The 22,446-nt window shown below is 41.3% G+C and overlaps 1 protein-coding gene across 6 annotated transcripts in view; it reads left to right on the top strand.

Annotated features, from left to right (window-relative positions):
• Positions 1–22,446, top strand: part of TRPM1 (transient receptor potential cation channel subfamily M member 1) — a 144,364-nt gene that overhangs the window by 22,818 nt on the left and 99,100 nt on the right. For 3 of the 6 annotated variants that reach the window (XM_072148026.1, XM_072148024.1, XM_072148023.1), the window contains exon 1: positions 2,317–2,639. The exons of 1 other annotated variant lie outside the window; for it this stretch is intronic. In XM_072148026.1, coding sequence (XP_072004127.1) covers positions 2,508–2,639 — 132 coding nt within the window. In that variant the 5' untranslated portion in view covers positions 2,317–2,507. Of the gene's footprint in view, positions 1–2,315; positions 2,640–22,446 lie in introns of those variants that run through there. 2 more of the 6 variants (XM_072148022.1, XR_011854980.1) reach the window with 2 other exon arrangements.

The raw sequence follows: 22,446 nt of genomic DNA, 5'->3' as shown, positions 1-22,446 counted from the left end.
TATAATGTAATGAGAGACGTATAGTAAAATAAAAGAGAATAAAAAGAGGATTTGGATATTAAAAGATATTTTCTAATGACTCATTCAGCCCGGCTGGTGTGAGGGTTTGGAGTCTAAAAATCCAATACATCTCGCGTTTAATAAGGTGGTTATATCTCTGTGGAGTGGACGGGGGGATGTGTTCTATTGGGGTGATGCTGAAATCTTTATAGTTGCGTTTATGGAATTGTGCTGCATGTCTGGATAGACTGTGTAGAGGGAAGGCGTTACTGATATTGCTCCTGTGTTTATTGAGGCGTTCCCTTAGAGGTTGTATGGTGCGGCCCACATATTGTAGTTTGCAACCACATTCCGAGGTCCTGCCAGCCGTCCTTCCGAGGTCCTGTCATCCCCAGGTCCTGTCATCCCGTGGTCCTGTCATCCCGTGGTCCTGTCTTCCCATGGTCCTGCCTTCCCGTGGTCCTGGCTTCCCGTGGTCCTGCCTGCCCCGACTATAATGCACTGTGCCGCGAGTCAGTAAGATTGTGCACCCAATATCATGAATGTGGCGCTTCCCCCCTGAGGTCTGGCAGAGTTCACCATCTTTTTAGTGATGTGCTTGGGCTTGCAACACAATTTGAAATGTAAATCCTGCGCTCAGTCCGAATCAGTCAGATCTTCCGACAGCGCGCCCCCTAATTTGTGTCGCATGAAAGCCAGCGCAGCTGTGTCACAAAAGGATCGCGTGTGCCAATATCCAAGCGCAGACACTTGTTAAATACCTGCGCAAACCGTGTAATCCCCGAAAAAAGGTGCACAGTCTGACAAAAGTGTGCAGCGCGATCCTCAGTAAATGAGCTCCAATGTGTTTTAATTACAAATAACATAACCAGATAAAACAACTGGAGTCGGGGCCCTGATTGCCAGTGCTTAGAATCTATAAAATGTCCTCTTTGTCTGTGTGCTAACCATTGGTTAAGCCAATTCATTTGTAGGCTCATACATATGACCATGAGTTTACCAGGCTCCATGTGTTCCCTGACTGCCAAAGCCACAAAACTCAAAGCAGGCCCTATTCATTCTTGAGTTTTTGGCTAGGCCATGCATTATTGCAGTCACTTGCGTGTAAGTGGACCTCACACAATAATGATGAGATGTACAAGGGCCTTTCTCAGTGATGGTGTAGATTAAATGGAGGGCAGTCTGCAGCATTACTGTCACTTGAGTGCACAGCTTTTGTGCATCCGATATTCAGAATTGAAAATCAAGCATGAACCTTACAGACTTAGATATTTTATTTTATTATAGGGGAAAATATGCACAGTTTTCCAGGATGACATAAGGAAAACCACTTCTCTTTTTGCTACAGTGCTGTCTACAGTTTGGAGTCTGTTCCTTCTGGAATAGCTATACTGGTTTGGTTTTGTGATGAGGCCTCTTATAGGTCATGCTTGATGTCAAGGGAGCTGCCTTCCAGGGTAGCTAAAAAAGACTTGGTTTTCCTTATTCCATCCTGTAAACCTTTGCATATTTTCTCAGAATCCCCCTAGTGGAGCATCCATAGCTGGAAGACTCCACACACCTACATGGTGGCCTTAATTGTCAGTCTCCATAAGGAGAACTTTTTCTTTCCGACATTATTATATATAATATATTGATGTATTAACATTAACTATTAATAATAACTCTAATAAACCCACACAACTGCAGTATACAAGCTAGGAAACTAAATACAGACTTTCTCCAGATTTCCACGTGGGTGGATTAAAAGGTTTCTAAGTTTGTCTACAATTACCTGGCAGTACAGTATGTAGGTTAGAGCAGTTACTTTGGTTACAAAGGGTATAGATAAGGTTATAAGCTCCTCATGGCGGGACTTCTGCTGTCGGGAAACATACATGTGTAAGATATCATTTTCATATGGATGGACTCTACAGGCTGCTGTTCTTTTTTGCTCAGCAGCATTAAGCTAAACCCACTCTTGTTTTTATGATCCAGATCTTGTCCTTATCTGCAGATCTGCTGTAGGCACTTTTGCTTCACAAGCTGCTCCTGCCATTTTGCTGTGCAAGCTCCTAGCTCCTGGCCTGGAGACCATCTGCTCCTTTTTCAGTGATACCAGAATGATTGACCTATGTTTTGCGTTGTAAAATAAAAAAAAAAAACTTTTTGGGCTGATGCTTCACAAAGTAGATTTACCTTCAATCACCATTTATTAAATCTCCATCCATTAAAAACCATAGCTTGCTAGAGCTGCGTGCATTAAGCCTGATTATAGAGGCTGTAGCAAGGGGGATGGGATGCAGCAGTCTGTACCCATGTGTTGCTCAGTTTTGCTCCCTCTCCATGATAGCTGATCCCTCCTAGCTATGACTACTAGAGCTTCTACATTCTGGGACTTTTCTATATACATTTTATGTCTCATTTACTAGTCTTAGATGCTTTTATTCACACTCCATAGTCTGTGACACAGACTATGCAAATGGAAATAAAGTTCTCCTAAATGGCCTGGCGCTGATAGATTATACATGGAGGGGAAAGGACAAGGGGGTAAAAGACCTCTTGGACCTAGGGGAGGCAAGCTCTCAGGTTCTTTAAGAAGGATGAGCGGGTCCTTCAAACGCACTTCTTTAAAGGGCTCATCTTCTGGATCCCAAAAGGTATGTTCCTAATTCTGAAATGTAATTGATTGATCTGTGTGTTATTAATAATCATTAATCATTCTGTACATGTACTTGTGTGTGTGGAAATTATGTTTTCATAAAAGAAGCAGCTAGAACTAATAAATGTCTTTAAATGTTACATAATCTGAATTTCAATGTGCTAAATAGACCATTGTATTACTATTTATATTACTATTATTATTTGTACTTCTATATGTATTGTAATATAAAATCAAGATTATTTTATCTATGCTAATACATTGTTTCTGTTTAAAAAATTAATTTTTTGCTTAATGAAGTTATTCACTATGTTTATTCTATAAAAATATGAAATCATAATGTATTCATTAAATAAGTTAATATTTTCTCAAATTTAGTTAAAACTTGGAAATAAATATACAGGTCACTTACATTAAACAATTCTGATTTGTACTGTCCAAACTATATTATACTGTAAATTGTGCAGATATGAATGTATGGATTCATGTGCTAAAGAGTAGGCCTCATCAGTTACTGAAATCTGTCTTCTGTAGAAGCTTTCTAGCTGTCATTGAATGACAACACTATAGGCATGCAACATAATTGGTCTCACAGTTTCAAAAATATATTTTGCTGTACAGGCGGTCCCCTACTTAAGGACACCCAACTTACAGACGACCCATAGATATAACAGACCCCTCTGCCCCCTATGACCTCCAATGCAGCTCTCTGGAAGCTTCACTATAGTCCCAGACTGCAATGATCAGCTGTAAAGTGTCTGTAATGAAGCTTTATTGATAATCCTTGGTCCAATTACAGTAAAAAATTTTGAAACTCCAATTGCCACTGGGGCAAAAAAATTTTCGGCTGTATCCACAATTATAAAATTAGTAATCACTTAGTAAAAGTTTGCTCCTAAAGACACAGTAGGTCTTATTTTCAGCAAATGTCTAATTTTTCCATTTAATATACTGTAATCATATCATCACATACATACATCAGCATGACCATCCAAATTCTGAATTCTATCAAAAATGTATGAACAAAAAGACAACAACATTTATTAAAAGACAGTCATATCGTCATCTTATTAAATGACATCATAACTCTCCAAACCCTGAATTCCATGTTTCATTTTTTGTGACTCAGTTTCTTTTAGATTCATTGGCCTCAATCTCTCATGTTTAGCACTTCCTTACATGACCCCTTCTTACACATACATAAAATTCTACACTCATACACACATTTATACAATTATACCTACACATTTAAGCACTCATATATACATCCATGCACATATAGTATATGCACATAATATTAACATTTGTACATTTATACACAAATACAGTATATACACATCTTATACACACATACGGTATATACATATCAAATTTGAACACATACTGTACATTAAATTCACATTATATACACATATAGTATATATATGGCCTTGCAGCGCTGGGGTCCTGGGTTCAAGTTCCATCCAGATCAACATCTGCAGAGAGTTTGTATGTTCTCTCTGTGTTTGCGTGGGTTTCCTCCGGGTCCTCCGTTTTTTTCCCACAATCCATAAACATACTGGTAGGTTGATTAGATTGTGAGCTCCATGGGGACTGGGACCGATTTGGCAAGCTCTGTGTAGCACTGTGTAATTTGTGTGCGCTGTGTAAATAAAGAATTATTATTATTATACATTGCATACTTAGACGTAAAGTACATCACGTTCCACATTATTATGCAAATTATAATCATCTCTGATTTTCCTATTTGGTAAATGCAAATGACGGTAATTAAAAGTCAGTCAGTATAATAAAAGTCATCATCCGTTAGAGTATAAATTGAATTTTATTGAACAAACCTCCCAATGATAACAGTATATTCTTCAAAATTAAAAAAAAAATCAAAATGCAGTTCCGAATTATTATACACAGCAGAGATTTTCAAAACATTTTATACAATTTATACATTCTAACCAACTGAAAATAGTCATTTGTTGAATTTGCAGCGATACTGTAAGAGAGCAGCTGCATAAATGCCATTACGAACCAGCAGATAAAAAACAGATATTTGAATCTGCTACTATTCAGCCACCCCTAACCAGTTCTCACAAGCAGAAATGGTTGTAATGGGCTCAGACATTGATGAAGACTTCATTTTAAACTCTGTGATGTCAGCCAAGAGGTGGTGGAGTCATGTTTTGTGCCAGAACCATAGGGAGAAAAGCTTGTAGGCCCCTTTAGGATTTCTGAAGGTGTGAAAATGACCTCATCTTCATGCATGACAAGGCACCATCTTATGCTGCAAAGATACCTCTGTGTCATTGGCTGGACATAAAAAGAGAGAATTTCATGGTGTGGCCACGATCTTCCCCTTTGGAGTATCATAAAGCTAAAGATCTATGAGGGTGGGAGGCAGTTGAGATCCAAACTGCAGCTCTGGGAAGCTATTCTGACAGCATGCAAAAAAATTCAAGCAGAAGCTCTCCAAAAATTCACAAGTCCAATGGATGCAAGAATTGTGAAGGTGATATCAAAGAAGGGTACGTATGCTGACATGTAACTTGGCCTCTTAGGATGTTTTGGATTTAAATAGCTTTGGATTTCAGTTAATGTGACCTCCTAATCCTATAAATTCAACAAATTACTATTTTCAGTTCTTAAAATTTGATTTATACTCTAATGTTAATACTCAAAGAGTTATTATACTGACTGTCATTTGCATTAACAATAGTAAAATATACAGTTTTGAGTTGCATACAAATTCAACTTAAGAACAAACCTATGGAACCTATCTTGTACGTAACTAGGGGACTGCCTGTATAGGGAGAGAAAGTGGGATAACAACTGCAGGGAAAACGCTTGCAGGGGAGGACAGGAAAATACAGGTCTAGGGATGCGCAGACGGAGCATTGAGGCCCCTTGGGGGTCCATTGACTTCCACCATTCTGACCAAGTGGCTTCCACGTCAGACAAAGGCCAGGAGATAAATACTGGGAAGTCAGCAGAATAAGTCAGCAGCCGTGCCAATTCATGCCACGTCCAGCCAATTCCTGCCACGTCCAGCCTGGGGTTTCCAGCAGCCTTAGACACTGACACTTGCCTGAAAGTCCAGGAGAAACAGGTGGCAGAGGCTCCCTTGGACTCCAACTCCAAGCGGGCCTGGGACTAAGGGCGAATGTACCAGAGGACAATTCAGCATGGTACAACAGAGGTGTGGCCCAGTGACCCACGGGTAATGGTACCATGTCCAGTTTGGGCAGAGGAATCCATGGGGGATGTGGAGGCTTGCCAGTAGCTCCGGGTGGACCAAAGGTCCCAGCTGTGGGCAACCCTTCACCTCTTACGGGAGTTGCTCAGCAACCAACCGGGAGGAACCCGTTGGCAGTCCATCACATGGACCCCAGGGACCAAGCCCCATCCCAGTTTTCAGCATACCAGGTCCTGCTGAGGTGCGACAGCGCCAGAGCTATATAACTGACGAGATACTGAAGCTGGGTATCTATCAGGCATAGAGAGGTAGTGTATGGGCACACTGGGAAATACAAAGGTGGTACCCCTTAGTGCCCTCTATAGGAGGGAGGTGTGATAAATAGGGCTTGGGGGGAGGCCTTATACTACTCAAATCCCCCACGTCGCCCCAACCTCAGCTTAATTAGACTAATGGAGCTATCTAATACTACTAAGGCTGCATAGGACCTCTTGCTCGACAGGCGGGGCGGGCTTAAAAGCATTTCCCCAGCCGCATCGTCTCCAAAGAGTTGAGCTTATCTTCCCTCTAATTTTTAAAGAGGAGACAAAGAGCCATAAAACTCATAAGACCAATACGTTGATTAGGGACAGTTATGGTGTTGTGGTCCATCTCAGTCCAAGGGCAAATACATTTTTGGAACCTGTGTTTCTGTAGTATCATTTGGATATCTATTTAGGCTCTAGCATCCTTGGGTCCAGAGATATAAATATCTCTGGATAGGACCATAGCAAATGGGTCAGGTTTGGTATCAATGCAATCCAGGGATTCACCTGGATCCAATGATACCAGAACCATGACCCTACGACTTCCCCTTGAGAACCTATGACTTCATCAGGGTTCGGGATGCGATACCAGGTAGGAGGGACCCATGACCCTTCCAGGGGGTGGACAGAGGTGTGTCTGCACCTGATATAAACAGATACCTCTAAGGCCACATTGTCTTTTGTCTGGGAAGCCATTTAACATCAAGACCAGGAAAAGATTTAAAGGTGTGGACTATCAGGTTCCATTAGGCCTACACACAAAGTAATTAACTTACTGAACTGCTGATACCTGTAGTTCTACCTGTGTATCTGTACTCTGCTTACTGTATATATATCTATTGTGTGTACTGCTTGTCTAGTGTGCCTTTAAGGCAATTAAAAAATAAGATTTAACCTGCATTGCTCTTTTATCTCGATCCACGAATCCCATGTCCCAGTCTCGCTTATATACATGCTACCAGGTTGGTTCCCGTTACGGACCAGGTTTATATTAAAGGAGAACTGGTAGCAGCTTCTTGGGGTGATGAGATTCTGTTTCACTGAGGCTAGACTTACTGGGGTAGACTTACTAATCCAAATATGCCAGAACTGTAGAACTGTTTGCACTAAATAAAGAAATATTTTCTTTGAATTTCTTTAACTGTATCGGACACTTTTGTTTGCCTCGTCTGGTTGAATAGTTCTGTGCTGCCGTGGTGGTGGCTTCTTTTATCCTTCCAGATTTTGTGGTTTAAAGGGGCATTTATGGCCACAGATGCTTATTAGGTCCAGGCAGTTAAGTGAAACCTTATCTATATGTAAATAATAATAATATCTTTTTGATGTTTCTTTATTTATTTGGAAAGTGAACAAAAAGCATCAATTTAAAATTAAATTTTGCATTAAATATTGTGATACTTTTATAGTTCAGGCTATATATAGCCATATCCAGTTTCTCAGATATATTAAACTGGCTGTGCCAGTTTTCTGTTGTACTTTGCACTTAAAAGAATGTCTTTGGAGCTTGTAATGTATTTAGAAAGTGTTTGTGCCAGTTTTGAATTGCGGTTGCACTGTGTCCAACCAAACAGAAAGGGGTGTGCTAGTGCTTAGTCAGAGTTTGCAACACATTCAATACAGCAACTTGACAGAATTGGGTTGCATGTTGTATGTTAAAAGTGTACCAAAAATGATGGTGCACAGTTCCTGAGCAGTGCTGGGAGCGCCAGATATTTGAAGACCATGCGCCAGTATTCAATAATCCGCCGCACCCTGCACACTCAAAAAGCAAACTGCACTTCGTGCAGCCTACACTACTTTTTGGTAAATCTGATCCAGTGTGTTCATACATTTTTAAAGAATTTTATGGGGTTTTAATTTATTTATTTTCCAATATTGAATCAAATTATCAATACATGGATTATTATTCTCTCAAGTGGACTTGAACATGTGATTGTTTAATGAAGTGGATTTGTTCATACCAAACCACAGTGTTTCAGCCTTTATTGAAGCCTTTGTAAAGCATTTACAAAGTGTTACTTTCAAACATTAATAGGAAATGCCCTTAGTAAGGCCAATTTTCAAAATTCCATATATTACAGTGAATAACAGTGAATAAATACCGTATTTAATATTCCATAATTCATGTTACTTTATACATATATAAAAGTAATAATAATCTAATAATAATCTCAATTCATGTATTCACAAATAAAGTGATTATGTGCAATAGTTAAAAATACCACATTTATATACACTCATCATATTTACATAACCCACATTTTTCAAAAGAGTTCCTATTGCAGTTTCTGCACCTGACTGGAAGACCTACCGTGTCCATAGCAGCAGACCACTGATTAAGTACTGACACTAGTGTGTTCTAGGCCTATTACTTGGCCATTATAACTAAATATCACTACACAAGTATGCACATGTGCTCTTGATCTTAGAGAGGTATTCCAGGATTTAGTATAATTCATATACAAATGGGTTCTTAAAATATAAGCTAATATGTAATTAGTTGATATTTAAAATTTTGCTCCCCTTAGCAGAAAAATGTTACGGGCATACACTATAATGACGTATTAAAATGCTGTTGGACCTTTAATCAGTCCTTTGATTTTCTCAGCGCGGGGCAGACACAGGACAGAAGATGGCCGCTGGTCACATGTCCACATCACATGTCCTGCACCAGCCTGGGCAGGTCATGTGATCACCATTACGTTTAGCTGTAATCGGTTGGTTGCAGTGCATCCAGTATGGCCAGTGTTGTGATGAGATGTCAGTGATGTAATGTGCAGGGATGGCAGTTACACATCATTACTATGGTAACAGAGCAGGACCATCTTTTAGATCATCACAGCATAAGAGGGAGGAGGGGTTACTGAGAACTTAAGGATCATGGAACTTGTAGTTTCCAGTCCCGGCCATCCTGGTGATAACTCTGCCTACTTTAGAAAGCCCATAACATTTTGTGAATCATAAAATCAAACGCCATTTTTTGACTAATGACATTGAGCTTCATTGTATTCATTTACTTATAGTATTATGGGTTTCTGTATCAGACATTCATATTTTAAAAATATTTGCACAAACAAAAAATAATAATTTTTTTTTTTGGGGGGGGATTTCATCAGCATTTTTATGGGTTGCATGGGATGTACCTGAACCGCAGACCGGAACTTAAAGTTCAGGTGTGCTCATCTCTAGTCGGTAGTATATGGGACATGACAGGGTTTTTATCTTCTATTGTATACTTATCTGTTTCTATATGAGTTGACTACTGTATCGAAATCAGTAAATCCTAATGTTTAGAATATGATTTACAGGATGAAAACTGATTACATCCTCTAACACAGGGGTGGGATTCAAATTTTTAACAGGCTCTCTACTTTAGGAGTGAGAAATCAGTTGTGTACTGTAAAAAAGAATTACAATATCATAATATTAATATAATATTAAAATAATCTTTTTGTATCTTTAAGTGATATTTCAACTTTATTCCCCTTTAACCTAGAATTTAACATACACATTCAGCCATGAAAAAAATTGTTTACAAGTCTACCTGTACTGATTAATGTCCCGGGTGCTCTAGTGACCCATATCGCCTCGGTGCCCGCTGGCACGACGCTGGCGCCACTCACCTGTCCCTGTTCCAGATTCCTGCCCACGGTCTGTGCACGTGCGTCCCAGTCTCTTAGGGCGCGCACCCCAGCTTCAGGAGATTTAAAGGGACAGTACACTGTTAATTGGAGCTGGACATTTTCTTAGAAGGCTATTTAAACCTGCCTGATCTTCGTGCCTTGTGCCTTAGAGAAAGCTGTGTCTTATGCCTTGCGCTGTTATTGAGATTTCCAGTTGTGGCCCCGGTTCCGTTGCTGACTGTGATCCTGTGCTGCCCGTCCTGACCTCCTGCCTGTCCCTGACTACAAGATTGCCTGCCGTCCCTGCACCTCGACCTTGGCTGCCACCGTGGATGAGTCACGCCTGTAGAACAACCTGGTGGTACCATGCCGCAGCAAATCCAACCCACTTTGCGGCGGGCTCTGGTGAAAACCGGGTACCACTTAGACTCCAGTCCCAGGTTTTGGCTTGTGTCATCGTCCGCGGTGGTTCAAAGAATCCACTGCCTCTGAGCCTGACAATTATTTAGTAATAGATAGTAATAGACTGGTCTTATTTATAGACCAATACAGCCGTTTAACACCCAATAAATTAAACATTTTTGGGGGATATTTAAAAGGGTTTCTGCACCACATTAGCTTATAACTAGCATTTGCGATTATTTTCCCGAATCTACCACCTTCCCGCAAAGGTGGCATTGACGAGCGTGAAGGGCTGTCATGGATAGGAATGACCTGGGATGGCTTACTCCCCGCCGGCCGAGCACTTGCTGCAGCCGGCAAATTTTCACATGTGAAAAAGATAAACACTGCGTAGGGCCCCGCCAGATACATCAAGACACCTTAGCCTCTTGTTGCATCTAGCTGTGTGGATGCTGCATAGATCCAGACTGCATAGATGCAGTCCACCCAGAACTACACCACCCAGAACCAAGCCATGAATATAATAAATACTGTGTTAGTGTGCTCTGTACAAATGACAAATCATTGGACAGGGAAGTTGCATTAGCATTGTGAGCTTATGGGTAATACAGGCACTTACTGCTACTTTCTGGCTATAACTCGTTTCTGTTTCTGTATAACTCGTATCTTAAACTTAATACACTCCTTTGGATCCCCTAGAGATCACTATAATGCCCCTACATCAGACAATCTAGTAATAGTGCCTTTCCATGGCCAAAACTCACTGTGCTCCAGTAGTTTTTAGTCACAATACCCACCGTAGCCACGAATAACAGAGCCCCAAAGTGGCCAGTACCTCATATTAATAGAGCCTCAGTAGCCAGAAGTAACAGTGCCCCCAGTGGTCAGTAGTAATGCCCCCAGTATCCATAAATAATGCCCCAAGTAGCCAGTAAAAATCCCCCCATTGTAATGCCCACTTTTCCAGGGGTAACATAGCCCCCTGTAGCCAGTAGTATTGCCCCCAGTAGCCAGTAGTATTGCCCTCTGTAGCCAGTAGTGATGCCCCAAGTAACCAGTAGTATTGCCCTTAGTAGCCAACAGTATTGCCCCCAGTAGCCAGTAGGGATGCTCCCACTAGACTGTACTAATGCCACCAGTAGCTACATTCTGTAGTAACATATACCTCCTCTTTACTTTGTTCATATCCCTCTAAGCTTTCTATTTTTGATGGCTGGGTTACACAATCGCTCATCATCCAAAAATATCAGTTTTTAGGTGTTACTTGAGAAAACCACACTACAATCCTTGTACCCCATCCGAGTCAAGTACAATTTATTCTTCATTGTTTTATGTAACTGCCCCTGCTCCATATACAGTGCACAATTTTACAAAGGCTCTAAAGTCACTTTGAGTATCATTTTCCAAACGATTTAGGAATTTTTTAAAAATTCATCTACCACTCAACTACAATTCCTCTTTAGTCACCTTCTGCTGATCAGTTTTTGTTTTGCTGCTATCACTTGACAAATAGGTTATGTTGCACAGCCAATCACTGGCTTAAATAGGTTACTACTGCAGCTAATGATTGGCTGAGGTCATGTCCTGTGTTTGCAGAGGGACCAGTAAGTGGAGACCAGTAGTTGGCCCAGGTAACATTGAAATGGAAAGAATTAATTTTTTTAAATGACCCTTTAAAATCAGTTGGACAAAACCTTAAAGCATATATATATTTCTAAAATACAAAGAAATGTTCATGCTAATGTGAATGGACCTTTCCTTTAAACATTATTACCGTCACAAACATGTACAGCAACAGTGTAACCACAACCAGACTTGGGGTAAATGGTCATACTTGGTAAGCTGTGGTGAACTAACCCTGTGACGTCCCTGTGGGCTATGGCCCTGCCTACAGCAGATACAACTGCCCTGACAAGGGCAAACCCACTTTTAGGAACCTAGTTAATGAACCTCGAAAGGCCCTACAAGTTACAGGGAAGACTTACTTCGTCTGGTAGCTTCTGGATGGATCGAATAGGTAACAGGAAATCAGAGATAGACTAGTGTTCACACTAGTACAGTGTCACACCAATAACAAACACTAATCTGAGACAGGGAAAGCGGGGTGACACTGGGAGAGGCAACAAACATTGGGACAAATATTGTATAATTATTATTATATATTATATATAATATTAATAGCAAAGTAAGGCAAACTGGGTCAAATCCAAGATGTCGGCTAGGCAAAGAATTGTATAGTGTTAGATTGGTCGATTAAACGTAGCTGACCCCATACAGAGCAATCAGCGAGTTCTGACAATTACATTGTCAACTCTGATCTCTGAAAAGTCTGAGTTTTTATATGTACAAATGAATATACTGAGCTGCATGTGTTTAAATGTCTGTTTCCGTGGTAGATATACAGGTCACCTATTCAGCTTGATGCTGTGTTGTATAACCTGTATAATGTGGTTATGAGAGCACAGGGCTCAGAAGTAGCTCAGAAAGATTTCAGCTGCCTGTTATGCAAAATGTTGATGTGTACTTAGAGGCAGCTTGAAAAAGACAGCCTAGCTGCCCAAAGATTAATCTCTGATAATGGCACAGCAAAAGAGCTAACAGCTGGTGTGGATTAATATAACTAAATATCTGCTTTCATGTGATTAATAGATACATGGTTAAAACCTTTACCTACACAAACAAGCAGAGCCATAGTGTTTTTAATGTGCTAGTCTTTTATATGCACTGGTAGAACAGGTAATCTCAGTTTATTACTTTAGGCTAATTATCTGTTACCTGGAACAAAATATGAGAGCATGTTTTTGTCACCACATCGTGTACAACATGTTACAATAGCCACAGAACATTTTACTGTACATTTGACCTGTCAGGGCGATTTGGTCCACTAAACCACCTACAGGTTTTCCAAGCCCCTCAAAAAAATACTTGAGGGTACGGTCACATGTACCGCTAGAACTGCCTTCACAAGCGCCGTGCTAGCAAAATGGAGGCGTGCTACAGCCTGTATACATTTCCTCACACGTCGCAGTTCTTCAATGAAGCCGGAGTGGTACAGTGCGCTTTATTTCGCAAGCGCTGTAACTATGGAGCATGTGCAGTGAAGCCGCGGTGCAGTACGTTGGCTTCATTGCACAACTGTGCAGGTGCACAAAGCACCAGACGTGGTAAGTATAAAGTAGCCACAAAGGGACTGTCTGAAGGACGATTTGGGACACTAAACTACCGGTACATAAGGACAGGTAAAATAATGTAGTTTAAAATGCAGATAAAGGGGCATTTATCACCAATTCCTGGAAACAATACAAGTTGCAAAAATGGGCATAAATGGGGCATGGTAAGGGTGTGGTGTGGACAGGGCTACAAGGCACTGCCAGAACTGAAATCATGTAGCTCCAAGTCTATGCTGCACACAATAGTAAACATCAGTCTTAAAGAGAATCTTCCATCAAAATCAAGCATGATAAACCAAGGACACTTACCGGTACTTATAAATCCAGGTGATATGACTGTGGTAACCTTCTAAAATCAACTTTGCAAGTTGCAGTGCTACAGATTCACAGGCTTTTACACTTGGAGGGGGGAATTGCTACTGCACAGTGTGAGCTACAGAATGGAGGGGGTCTGGTAATGCCCCCAGAGCCCTTCTTACTCATTAGCATAATTAAAAGAAATGTTGATTTTAGAAAAAGGAGACCACGGATAACAAACTTGGATCTATGAGTAAGTGCCCCTGGTTTATCATGCTGGATTTTGATGGAAGATTTCCTTTAAGGTTATATTCACACTGCCGTTGCCCGCCCGTACCGTACCGTAGCGGGCAACTGCAGTGTACGGGGAGAGGAGGAGGAGGTGAGCGCAGCTCACCCCCGCCCCTCTCCATAGCAACCTATGGTGCACGGCGCAGTATTACGGGAAAAGATAGGACAGGTCTTATCTTTTTCCCGGGTACGGAACGGTACGGTGCCGCAAGTGTGCGGCACCGTACCGCTCCCGTAGGGTGCCGTGCGCCCATAGAAGAGTATGGGGGACGTATATCGGCCGTATATACGTCGGCCGTATATACGTCCCCCATACGTTAGTGTGAATGTAGCCTTAGACATAATTCGGTTTCTACCTGATGGTATTAAAGGAGATGTGTTATTTGGACTGCAAAGCAAAAGCCATAAAAATGAAGCCAATAAAAAACTGAGTTACTAGGGTTTTTTTGTCAATCTCAACGCATTTGAAATAATTTTTTTTTATCTTCCCTGTATACTGCACATAATATAATAAACTACCACAAGGAAGAACATAAAGCTCTGTAAACTGAAAAATATAAAAAGTTCTGGCTTTTTGGAGGAGGGGAGGAAAAAATGCCAAAGCCAAAACAAATAAGTGCATTGGTAGCAAAAGGATGAAAGATGTAAGGTAATCAGTAGTAGTAGTGGATTATAATAACATGGGTGGTTTGGGCAGTAGCCCAGGGCCCAAGACTCCCAGGATGCCCATGGCCACCAAAACCACCCACCAAATTTTTCATTGAGAAGGACTTTCTCCTGTGAAATCCTTGTACATCTGTTCCTGCTCTCAATACACTTGTACAAAGGACCATTTTAGAACTTTTGAATGTCCTCCAAAGGTCCTGAAACCACAGATTGAAAGCAAGCAGACGTTACAACCAGACTTGTAGGGTCTATAATGTTTATACAGCCCAGGACGCAAGGCAGACTTAATGGGGCATATTTATCAGGACCTCTGCGCACCGCCACTGGCGCAGAGGCCCTGAAATAATTGCAAATGCTAGCTTATTGCTAGCTTTTGCGATTATTTTCCCCAATCCGCCACCTTCACGCCAGTGGGGCGTGAAGGGGCGTGAAGGGGGGGGGGCGCGGCCGGCCGAGCGGGGGGCGCGGCCGGACGGGAGTGGGCCGGCGCGGGGCGTTACTGTCCCCGCGCCTGCGCACTCGCTGCTGCCGGCGACTTTTCATACGTGAAAAGTCGCCGGTTGCGTTTTTTTCTACGCCAGGCAGGGCCTGGCGTAGGATACACGCTACACAACTGGCAGCCCGATCCATGAAGAGGCAGAAGCCTCTTCATGTATCGGGCTGCGAATTTGCAGCGGCGGGGCTATCATACGCTGGCGCACGAGCGCCAGCGTATGATGAATATCCCCCAATAGATCTATGAATGGTTTGTGGCAGCCTAGACTCCCAAGATACGTTATATTTATAATGTTTGCTGAATGCTAATTCTTACCGGTAAGAAAAGGATATTACACTTTGTTCAAAGTAGAAACAGAAAAAGGCTTTCTGTATTAAATTAGATTATTCCCGGCAAAAGCTAAAAGCCAATGTTAGAACTAGCTGATTCACATTGGTATGTTTAAGCTTTTCATGGCGTATGTGGATTACAGCTTCACTGTTTGCTTCTTAAGTGCTGGATTTCCTAGTACAAACTCCTTTACCAGTGGGAATTTCCCTAAAATCCTCTGAAAATCTTTTTTTGCTTTTATGTGTAAATGTAAAGGGTTCCCTATCTGCAGTGTTTGGGGATTATAAACATGTGTTGCGGTCTTTAGAAGGTAATAGACCTATCTTTTCATGTGCTGAGCTTCATTATGGTGGTCTATTCTACAGAGTGAATCAGTAATTTAGCATAGAGCAGTAAAGCAGTTGTCTACATAGCAGGTCCTTCTCCTACTATGTGTCTGGAACCTACAGGGTGCTTTCAAACATTCAATTTTTCAGATGCAGTTTTTGAGTTCCAAGCCGGAGGTGGAGTTAAAAAAGGAGGAGCAGCTTTTCTCAATGTTATGTTCTTACTTATTACTTATTATTACTTAATTCACGTCTGCTTTTGGCTTCAAAAATTGCATCTAATAAACTGAACGTGTGAACACAGCCACAATGATTGTTTTAGGATGTATTTTGGGATTCTGGAAGAAGCTGTGATTTGCTTGTTAACTCCAAATTGGATAAAGACCTCACATGCATTTTGAACAAAAGATGAAACTTTACTTCTTAAGGGTACATTCCCATGGCCGTGTGCTAGCCCAGCCAGCCTCCAGGGTCTGGAGGAGGAGGTGGGAGAAGTGAGCGCTATTCACTACTCCTCCCTCCATAGGCAGACAAACGGCCGCACTGCAAATCTACTGGAATACAGGAGAAGTCCTATATTTTGTGGCATGGCCACCTGACTCAGACTAACTATAGTTACAGACGGACCCCTCTGCCTAGTGTAACCTCTGGTGAAGCTCTCTGAATACTTTACTATAGTTCCAGACTGCAATGATTAGCTGTAAGGTGTCTGTAATGAAGTTGTATTGATAATCCTTGTTCCCATGACAACACAGAATTTTGAAAATTCAATTGTCACTGGGGCAAAAAGTTTTCTGATATTACAATTATAAAATATACCTGTTCCAACTTATCTTGTATGTAACCCGGGGGCTGCCTGTATTAATAAATGTCACTAAGATTCTTTCTCCATTGTATCATTCACCTATTCCATAAAAATGTTTTTGCATCTTTATTAACTCCTTCAGTCCTATTTTGGCTTTTAGGACACGGCCCCATTTTTCAAATCTTCCCTGTGTCACTATAAGTGCTTATAGCTTTGTAACACTCTAACATATCCAGGGGATTTTGAGATTGTTTTCTAGTGACACTATGGGGGTCATTTACTAAGGGCCCGATTCGCGTTTTCCCGTGTTACCCGAATATTTCCGATTTGCGCCGATTGTACCTGAATTGCCCCGGGATTGTGGCGCACGCGATCGGATTGTGGCGCATCGGCGCCGCCATGCGCGCGACGGAAATCGGGGGGCGTGGCCGAACGAAAACCCGACGTTTTCGGAAAAAACGCCGCATTTAAAAACCGAAAAAGTGTCGCTTGAGGAGCGCTTCCCTTCACCTGGTCCGAGGTGGTACATTCCGGCGCGATGAGATGAATTTCAGCGCAGCAGCGCCACCTGGTGGACGGCGGAAGAACTACCTTCTTAAATCCCAGCCGGACCCGAATCCAGAGCAGAGAACGCGCCGCTGGATCGCGAATGGACCGGGTAAGTAAATCTGCCCCATTGTACTTCAAATTAGTTGAAAAATTTGGATGATATCTTTTGTGTTTAGTTATCATAGCTCCCAAATTAATTCATAACTTACATTTCTCAAATGTCTGCTTTTTTGGCATGTTTTTTTAAGATTCCACATATTTTACTAGAATGTCATGAGGCTTAGCATTTGGGCGCCATTTTTCAAATTTTTTGGAAAATCACCAAAACCTATATTTATAGGGACCTGCTCAGCTTTCAATTGACTGCAAGAGGCCTAAATAATAGAAAGACTAGTAAATTGCCCCATTATGGAAACTTCACCCCTCAAAGTATAATAAAACCACCGGTGGCACTTGCGGGATGTCAGGGCTGCCCAGAAGAGGATCGGATCCTCTGGTAAGCCGCACGGGGGATTCGATCCTCAGTGGGAAGACCCTTGACTGGGGCGAGTAAGCCAGCTCTGATCTCGAGTGAAGTGCGGTGTCAGCTGTAATATACAGCTGACACACGCTGCTTCTTGTGCTTGCTCGGTTCATGAGCCGGTGCCAGAAGGTATACGTAATAAATAGAACATCCCAGTGCACTAAGTATCTTCCCGCAGGGATGTACTATTAAATCCAATTGCGCATAGGGGTTAAACGACATCTACCACCAGGATGAAGGATTGTAAACCAAACACACTGACAAACTGGTGTGCACTCCCTCTGACAGGATCTACTCTTCTTTAGGCTTCTTATGCCCTGGTTTTTAAGAAAAAAAAGACTTTCAAATTGATGCAAATGAGTCTGACGGTCTCCATGCATAAGAAGCTAAAAGAAGTGAAGATCCTGTCAGAGGGGGCACACACCAGTATGTAACTGTGCTTGGTTTAAAATCCCTTGTCCTGGTGGTAGATGTCCATTAAGTATCTTAATTATTGTCCCTGGTAAGAAAAACATTTGTACTATTTACGCCCATGTTTCTTTTACTGTTATGAAAGCTAAACCATAACTAGTCAAATTATTATAGAGAATCTACCAGTTTCCTAGTCACCCCACAAGTCTTGGGAGACTACATACTTCTTCATTTTAGATAAAAATACATTTGTTTATATAGAAGTTTATTACCATCCATTTTTAGAGTTTCTTTTATATTATCCATAATTAAATCCTTATAGGCTTGCCTGTTTCAGCCCATTATGACCAAGTCATTTCATTTAGCATTTTCTTAGTTGAATATAAAAAGACCAGATTTTATCATTATCTATGTAACTGTTTGGCTTGTTTTTATGTGCATTTTGTGGTTAATTTATCTCATTAAATGTATTAATTCTTCTGGAATGAAATACTGCAGACAAATACCTCTCAAAATAATGACCCTAAGAATCTACTATTAACCTTTATTGAGGTTGTATCAACTTTGATTGTTATGCCTGCCGCGTCATTTTTGTCAACAGTAGGCCTATTCTTGTGATCACGGGGGTCCCAACAGTCAAACTCCTGAAGATAGGGGATAACAGTCAAAGTTGGTACAACCCCTTTACGTGGAGGAGTTTGTACATTTTTCAGTACCCAAGCTCTGTCTCATGAATTCTATCTGTGAAATGCTAACAGTTATTATCTGTCAAAAAATTTAATCCATTAAACCCACAGTTTAAAGAGAACCTGTCAGCATATGACCCATTTGATTGTTGCTGGGACCTGATCAGCATGTTTATAAATCATTAAAACCATTAAAAATATATGGCACTCAGATATTTAATTGTGCTAGCCTATACTTGCCAAAGGAATGGTAACTTTTATCTAGAGCTCGTACTAATTACCCCCCCCCCCCCTTTAATTAGTATGGGCTAAATAATTTCAGTGGGCCATACCTGCGATAAATAAGGTATGTCATTCATTATTAATGGCTGCTTCACACCAAGTTAGATCCTTGATCCTGGGGCTGTGCAGGTTCATGCTTCAAAGACTGAACCCACTCCTTGGCTTTGGGACTCCAAGCACCATATTGCTATATAATGCACAGAGTTCCTGCTTCACTGATATACATATGGGATCATTACATTATCAACACTGCTATTTAGCGGGGAAGCAGGAACTCTGTGCATCATATAGTCTTCAGTCGTTCAGTGAAACCGCTTTAGTGATTTGGATCACCATCTCTCAGCCGGGGGAAGGGGAGGAGAAAGGAATTATGCACACAAGAGGAGTGCCTTATATATATTATATATGTGGAGCAACCGCCTAAACAGAGATGCCCTGGAGCACCAGAACCTATTTTAAATTGTTTTATAAAACCTTTTTCTCAGCAAGGGTAATGTTTGGTGAAAAATGAAAATAAAAGCCTGTATAAGAATTAAAACACCAACCTGTAAGTGAGTTTAGCTCAAACCAGTAGTATAGTAGTATGCTAGTGGTTGATTTCCACTAATAAAAATTTTTTTTAAAGAAGGGAGCCCAGTAATGACCTTTGTAGCCCCACACTGGTAACTGGCCCAAATTGATGCTGTGCCATTCATGACAACCCTCCATTTTCTATCATTAAAGCGGTATTCTGGGAATATGAATGTTCCATACAAAACCTCATAATGCTATAAATTAATGAATGCAACAAAACACAATGCCATTGATTGCAAAATGGAACTTAAATACTTTGTTTTTATGATTCACAAAATGATATTGGCTTTATAAAGTAAGCAGAGTCATCTCCAAGTTGGCTGCCACAGGATACTACAACTCCCATGAGCCCCCCGTTCTCAGTAACAGCTCCTCCCTTTCATGCTCTGTTCCAAGTGATCTCTGTGGTGATGATCTAACAGACCATCTTGCTCAGTTAGCACAGTAATGACAACTAATAAACTACATGTTTCTCTCACCTACTATATCACTGCATGTTCCATGCTGAATGTGTCACATACTTTACTGGTGTACCATGCGCCAAATACAGTGCGATATAAAAAAACACTCTCTCCTCCTTTAAAGGTTCTGGCATTTGGCATGGATCTTCCACAAACAACACCACACCTGGCTACAGTTTGTGCTGGTATTGCTGATCAACTATAGAAAAATGAATGTAGCCGAGCTGCAATACCATGGGTTATCAGACATGGTTTTCATATCTTAGAGAACCCCTTTAAATCCACCATCTAGCAAATAAAAAAAAAAATTACCTGCCCAACATACAGTACTAGATACAAGGCACTCCCTGATTCTTCCAACATAGTAACTGTACAATTTAAACGCATCCTTTTGTCCCCTGAGCCTCTTAACATACATTCCCATGTAAATGTATCCCTCCTGTCCCTCCAGCCTCCTAACATGTCATACAGTTGGGATGTGTGGCAAACCTAGTCTTGTTGTAAGGTTTACCTCTCCATAACATACACTCACCGGCCACTTTATTAGGTACAGCTGTCCAACTGCTCGTTAACTCTTAATTTCTAATCAGCCAATCACATGGCGGCAACTCAGTGCATTTAGGCATGTAGACATGGTCAAGACGATCTCCTGCAGTTCAAACCGAGCATCAGTATGGGGAAGAAAGGTGATTTGAGTGCCTTTGAACGTGGCATGGTTGTTGGTGCCAGAAGGGCTGGTCTGAGTATTTCAGAAACTGCTGATCTACTGGGATTTTCATGCACAACCATCTCTAGAGTTTACAGAGAATGGTCAGAAAAAGAAAAAACATCCAGTGAGTGGCAGTTCTGTGGGCGGAAATGCCTTGTTGATGCCAGAGGTCAGAGGAGAATGGGCAGACTGGTTCGAGCTGATAGAAAGGCAACAGTGACTCAAATCGCCGCCCGTTACAACCAAGGTAGGCAGAAGAGCATCTCTGAACGCACAGTACGTCGAACTTTGAGGCAGATGGGCTACAGCAGCAGAAGACCACACCGGGTGCCACTCCTTCCAGCTAAGAACAGGAAACTGAGGCTACAATTTGCACAAGCTCATCGAAATTGGACAGTAGAAGAAGAAAAACGTTGCCTGGTCTGATGAGTCTCGATTTCTGCTGCGACATTAGGATGGTAGGGTCAGAATTTGGTGTCAACAACATGAAAGCATGGATCCATCCTGCCTTGTATCAACGGTTCAGGCTGGTGGTGTCATGGTGTGGGGAATATTTTCTTGGCACTCTTTGGGTACCCTGGTACCAATTGAGCATCGTTCAACACCACAGCCTACCTGAGTATTGTTGCTGACCATGTCCATCCCTTTATGACCACAATGTACCCAACATCTGATGGCTACTTTCAGCAGGATAATGCGCCATGTCATAAAGCTGGAATCATCTCAGACTGGTTTCTTGAACATGACAATGAGTTCACTGTACTCAAATGGCCTCCACAGTCACCAGATCTCAATCCAATAGAGCATCTTTGGGATGTGGTGGAACGGGAGATTCGCATCATGGATGTGCAGCCGACAAATCTGCGGCAACTGTGTGATGCCATCATGTCAATATGGACCAAAATCTCTGAGGAATGCTTCCAGCACCTTGTTGAATCTATGCCACGAAGAATTGAGGCAGTTCTGAAGGCAAAAGGGGGTCCAACTCGTTACTAGCATGGTGTACCTAATAAAGTGGCCGGTGAGTGTATATATATAGTGCTATATTGATATGGTTGTTGTGCTTGTCGATTGAAGTGAATGGATCTGAGCACATAAAAGTTCCTCCCTTCATTTGAATTCATAATTCATCTAATCTAGTAATTGCCTCTTTTTCTTTGAATACAGAGACTATTAATGTCCCTGTCCTTCTGTTTATGATCTGTGCAGCGCCAATTTTTTGCGAGATTATTCCAATTTATTTTCCCTATAAAACTACTAATATTCCCTCGATAACATAGGTATATAATTGTGTTGATTCATTGTTAAAGGGGTTAATTCTTACAAGCCTTTATGAATAGCAGCTATAAAGGCAGAGAAATGTCAGTTCCCACAGTGCACAGATGGTGGTGGATTTCTGATATTTTATTGTTTTAAGCCTGGTGAGATGAGAATTAACGGTTATCATAATGAATGCAAAAATTGATTTTATCCAGTATTTAATTACAGAACTGATATTCATTAGATGCATTAAAGCAGGTTCACATGAGTTCATGTGACAATATGGTGCAGGCAGTTGGCCAGGCCACAACTGTATAAAGGGCCAGTTGTAATAAAAATTGGTAAGGGCAGTTTGGAGCCAAAATATAATTCCACATACAGTAAATGCTGTATCTAGATCAAAATTCACAAAATTCAGTTACTTATTTTATGTTCGGAAAGATAGACACTAGA

This window comes from Engystomops pustulosus, chromosome 4, assembly GCF_040894005.1.
Source record: "Engystomops pustulosus chromosome 4, aEngPut4.maternal, whole genome shotgun sequence".
NCBI classification, from domain to species: domain Eukaryota; kingdom Metazoa; phylum Chordata; class Amphibia; order Anura; family Leptodactylidae; genus Engystomops; species Engystomops pustulosus.
This window is presented reverse-complemented; position numbering and strand designations above follow the sequence as displayed.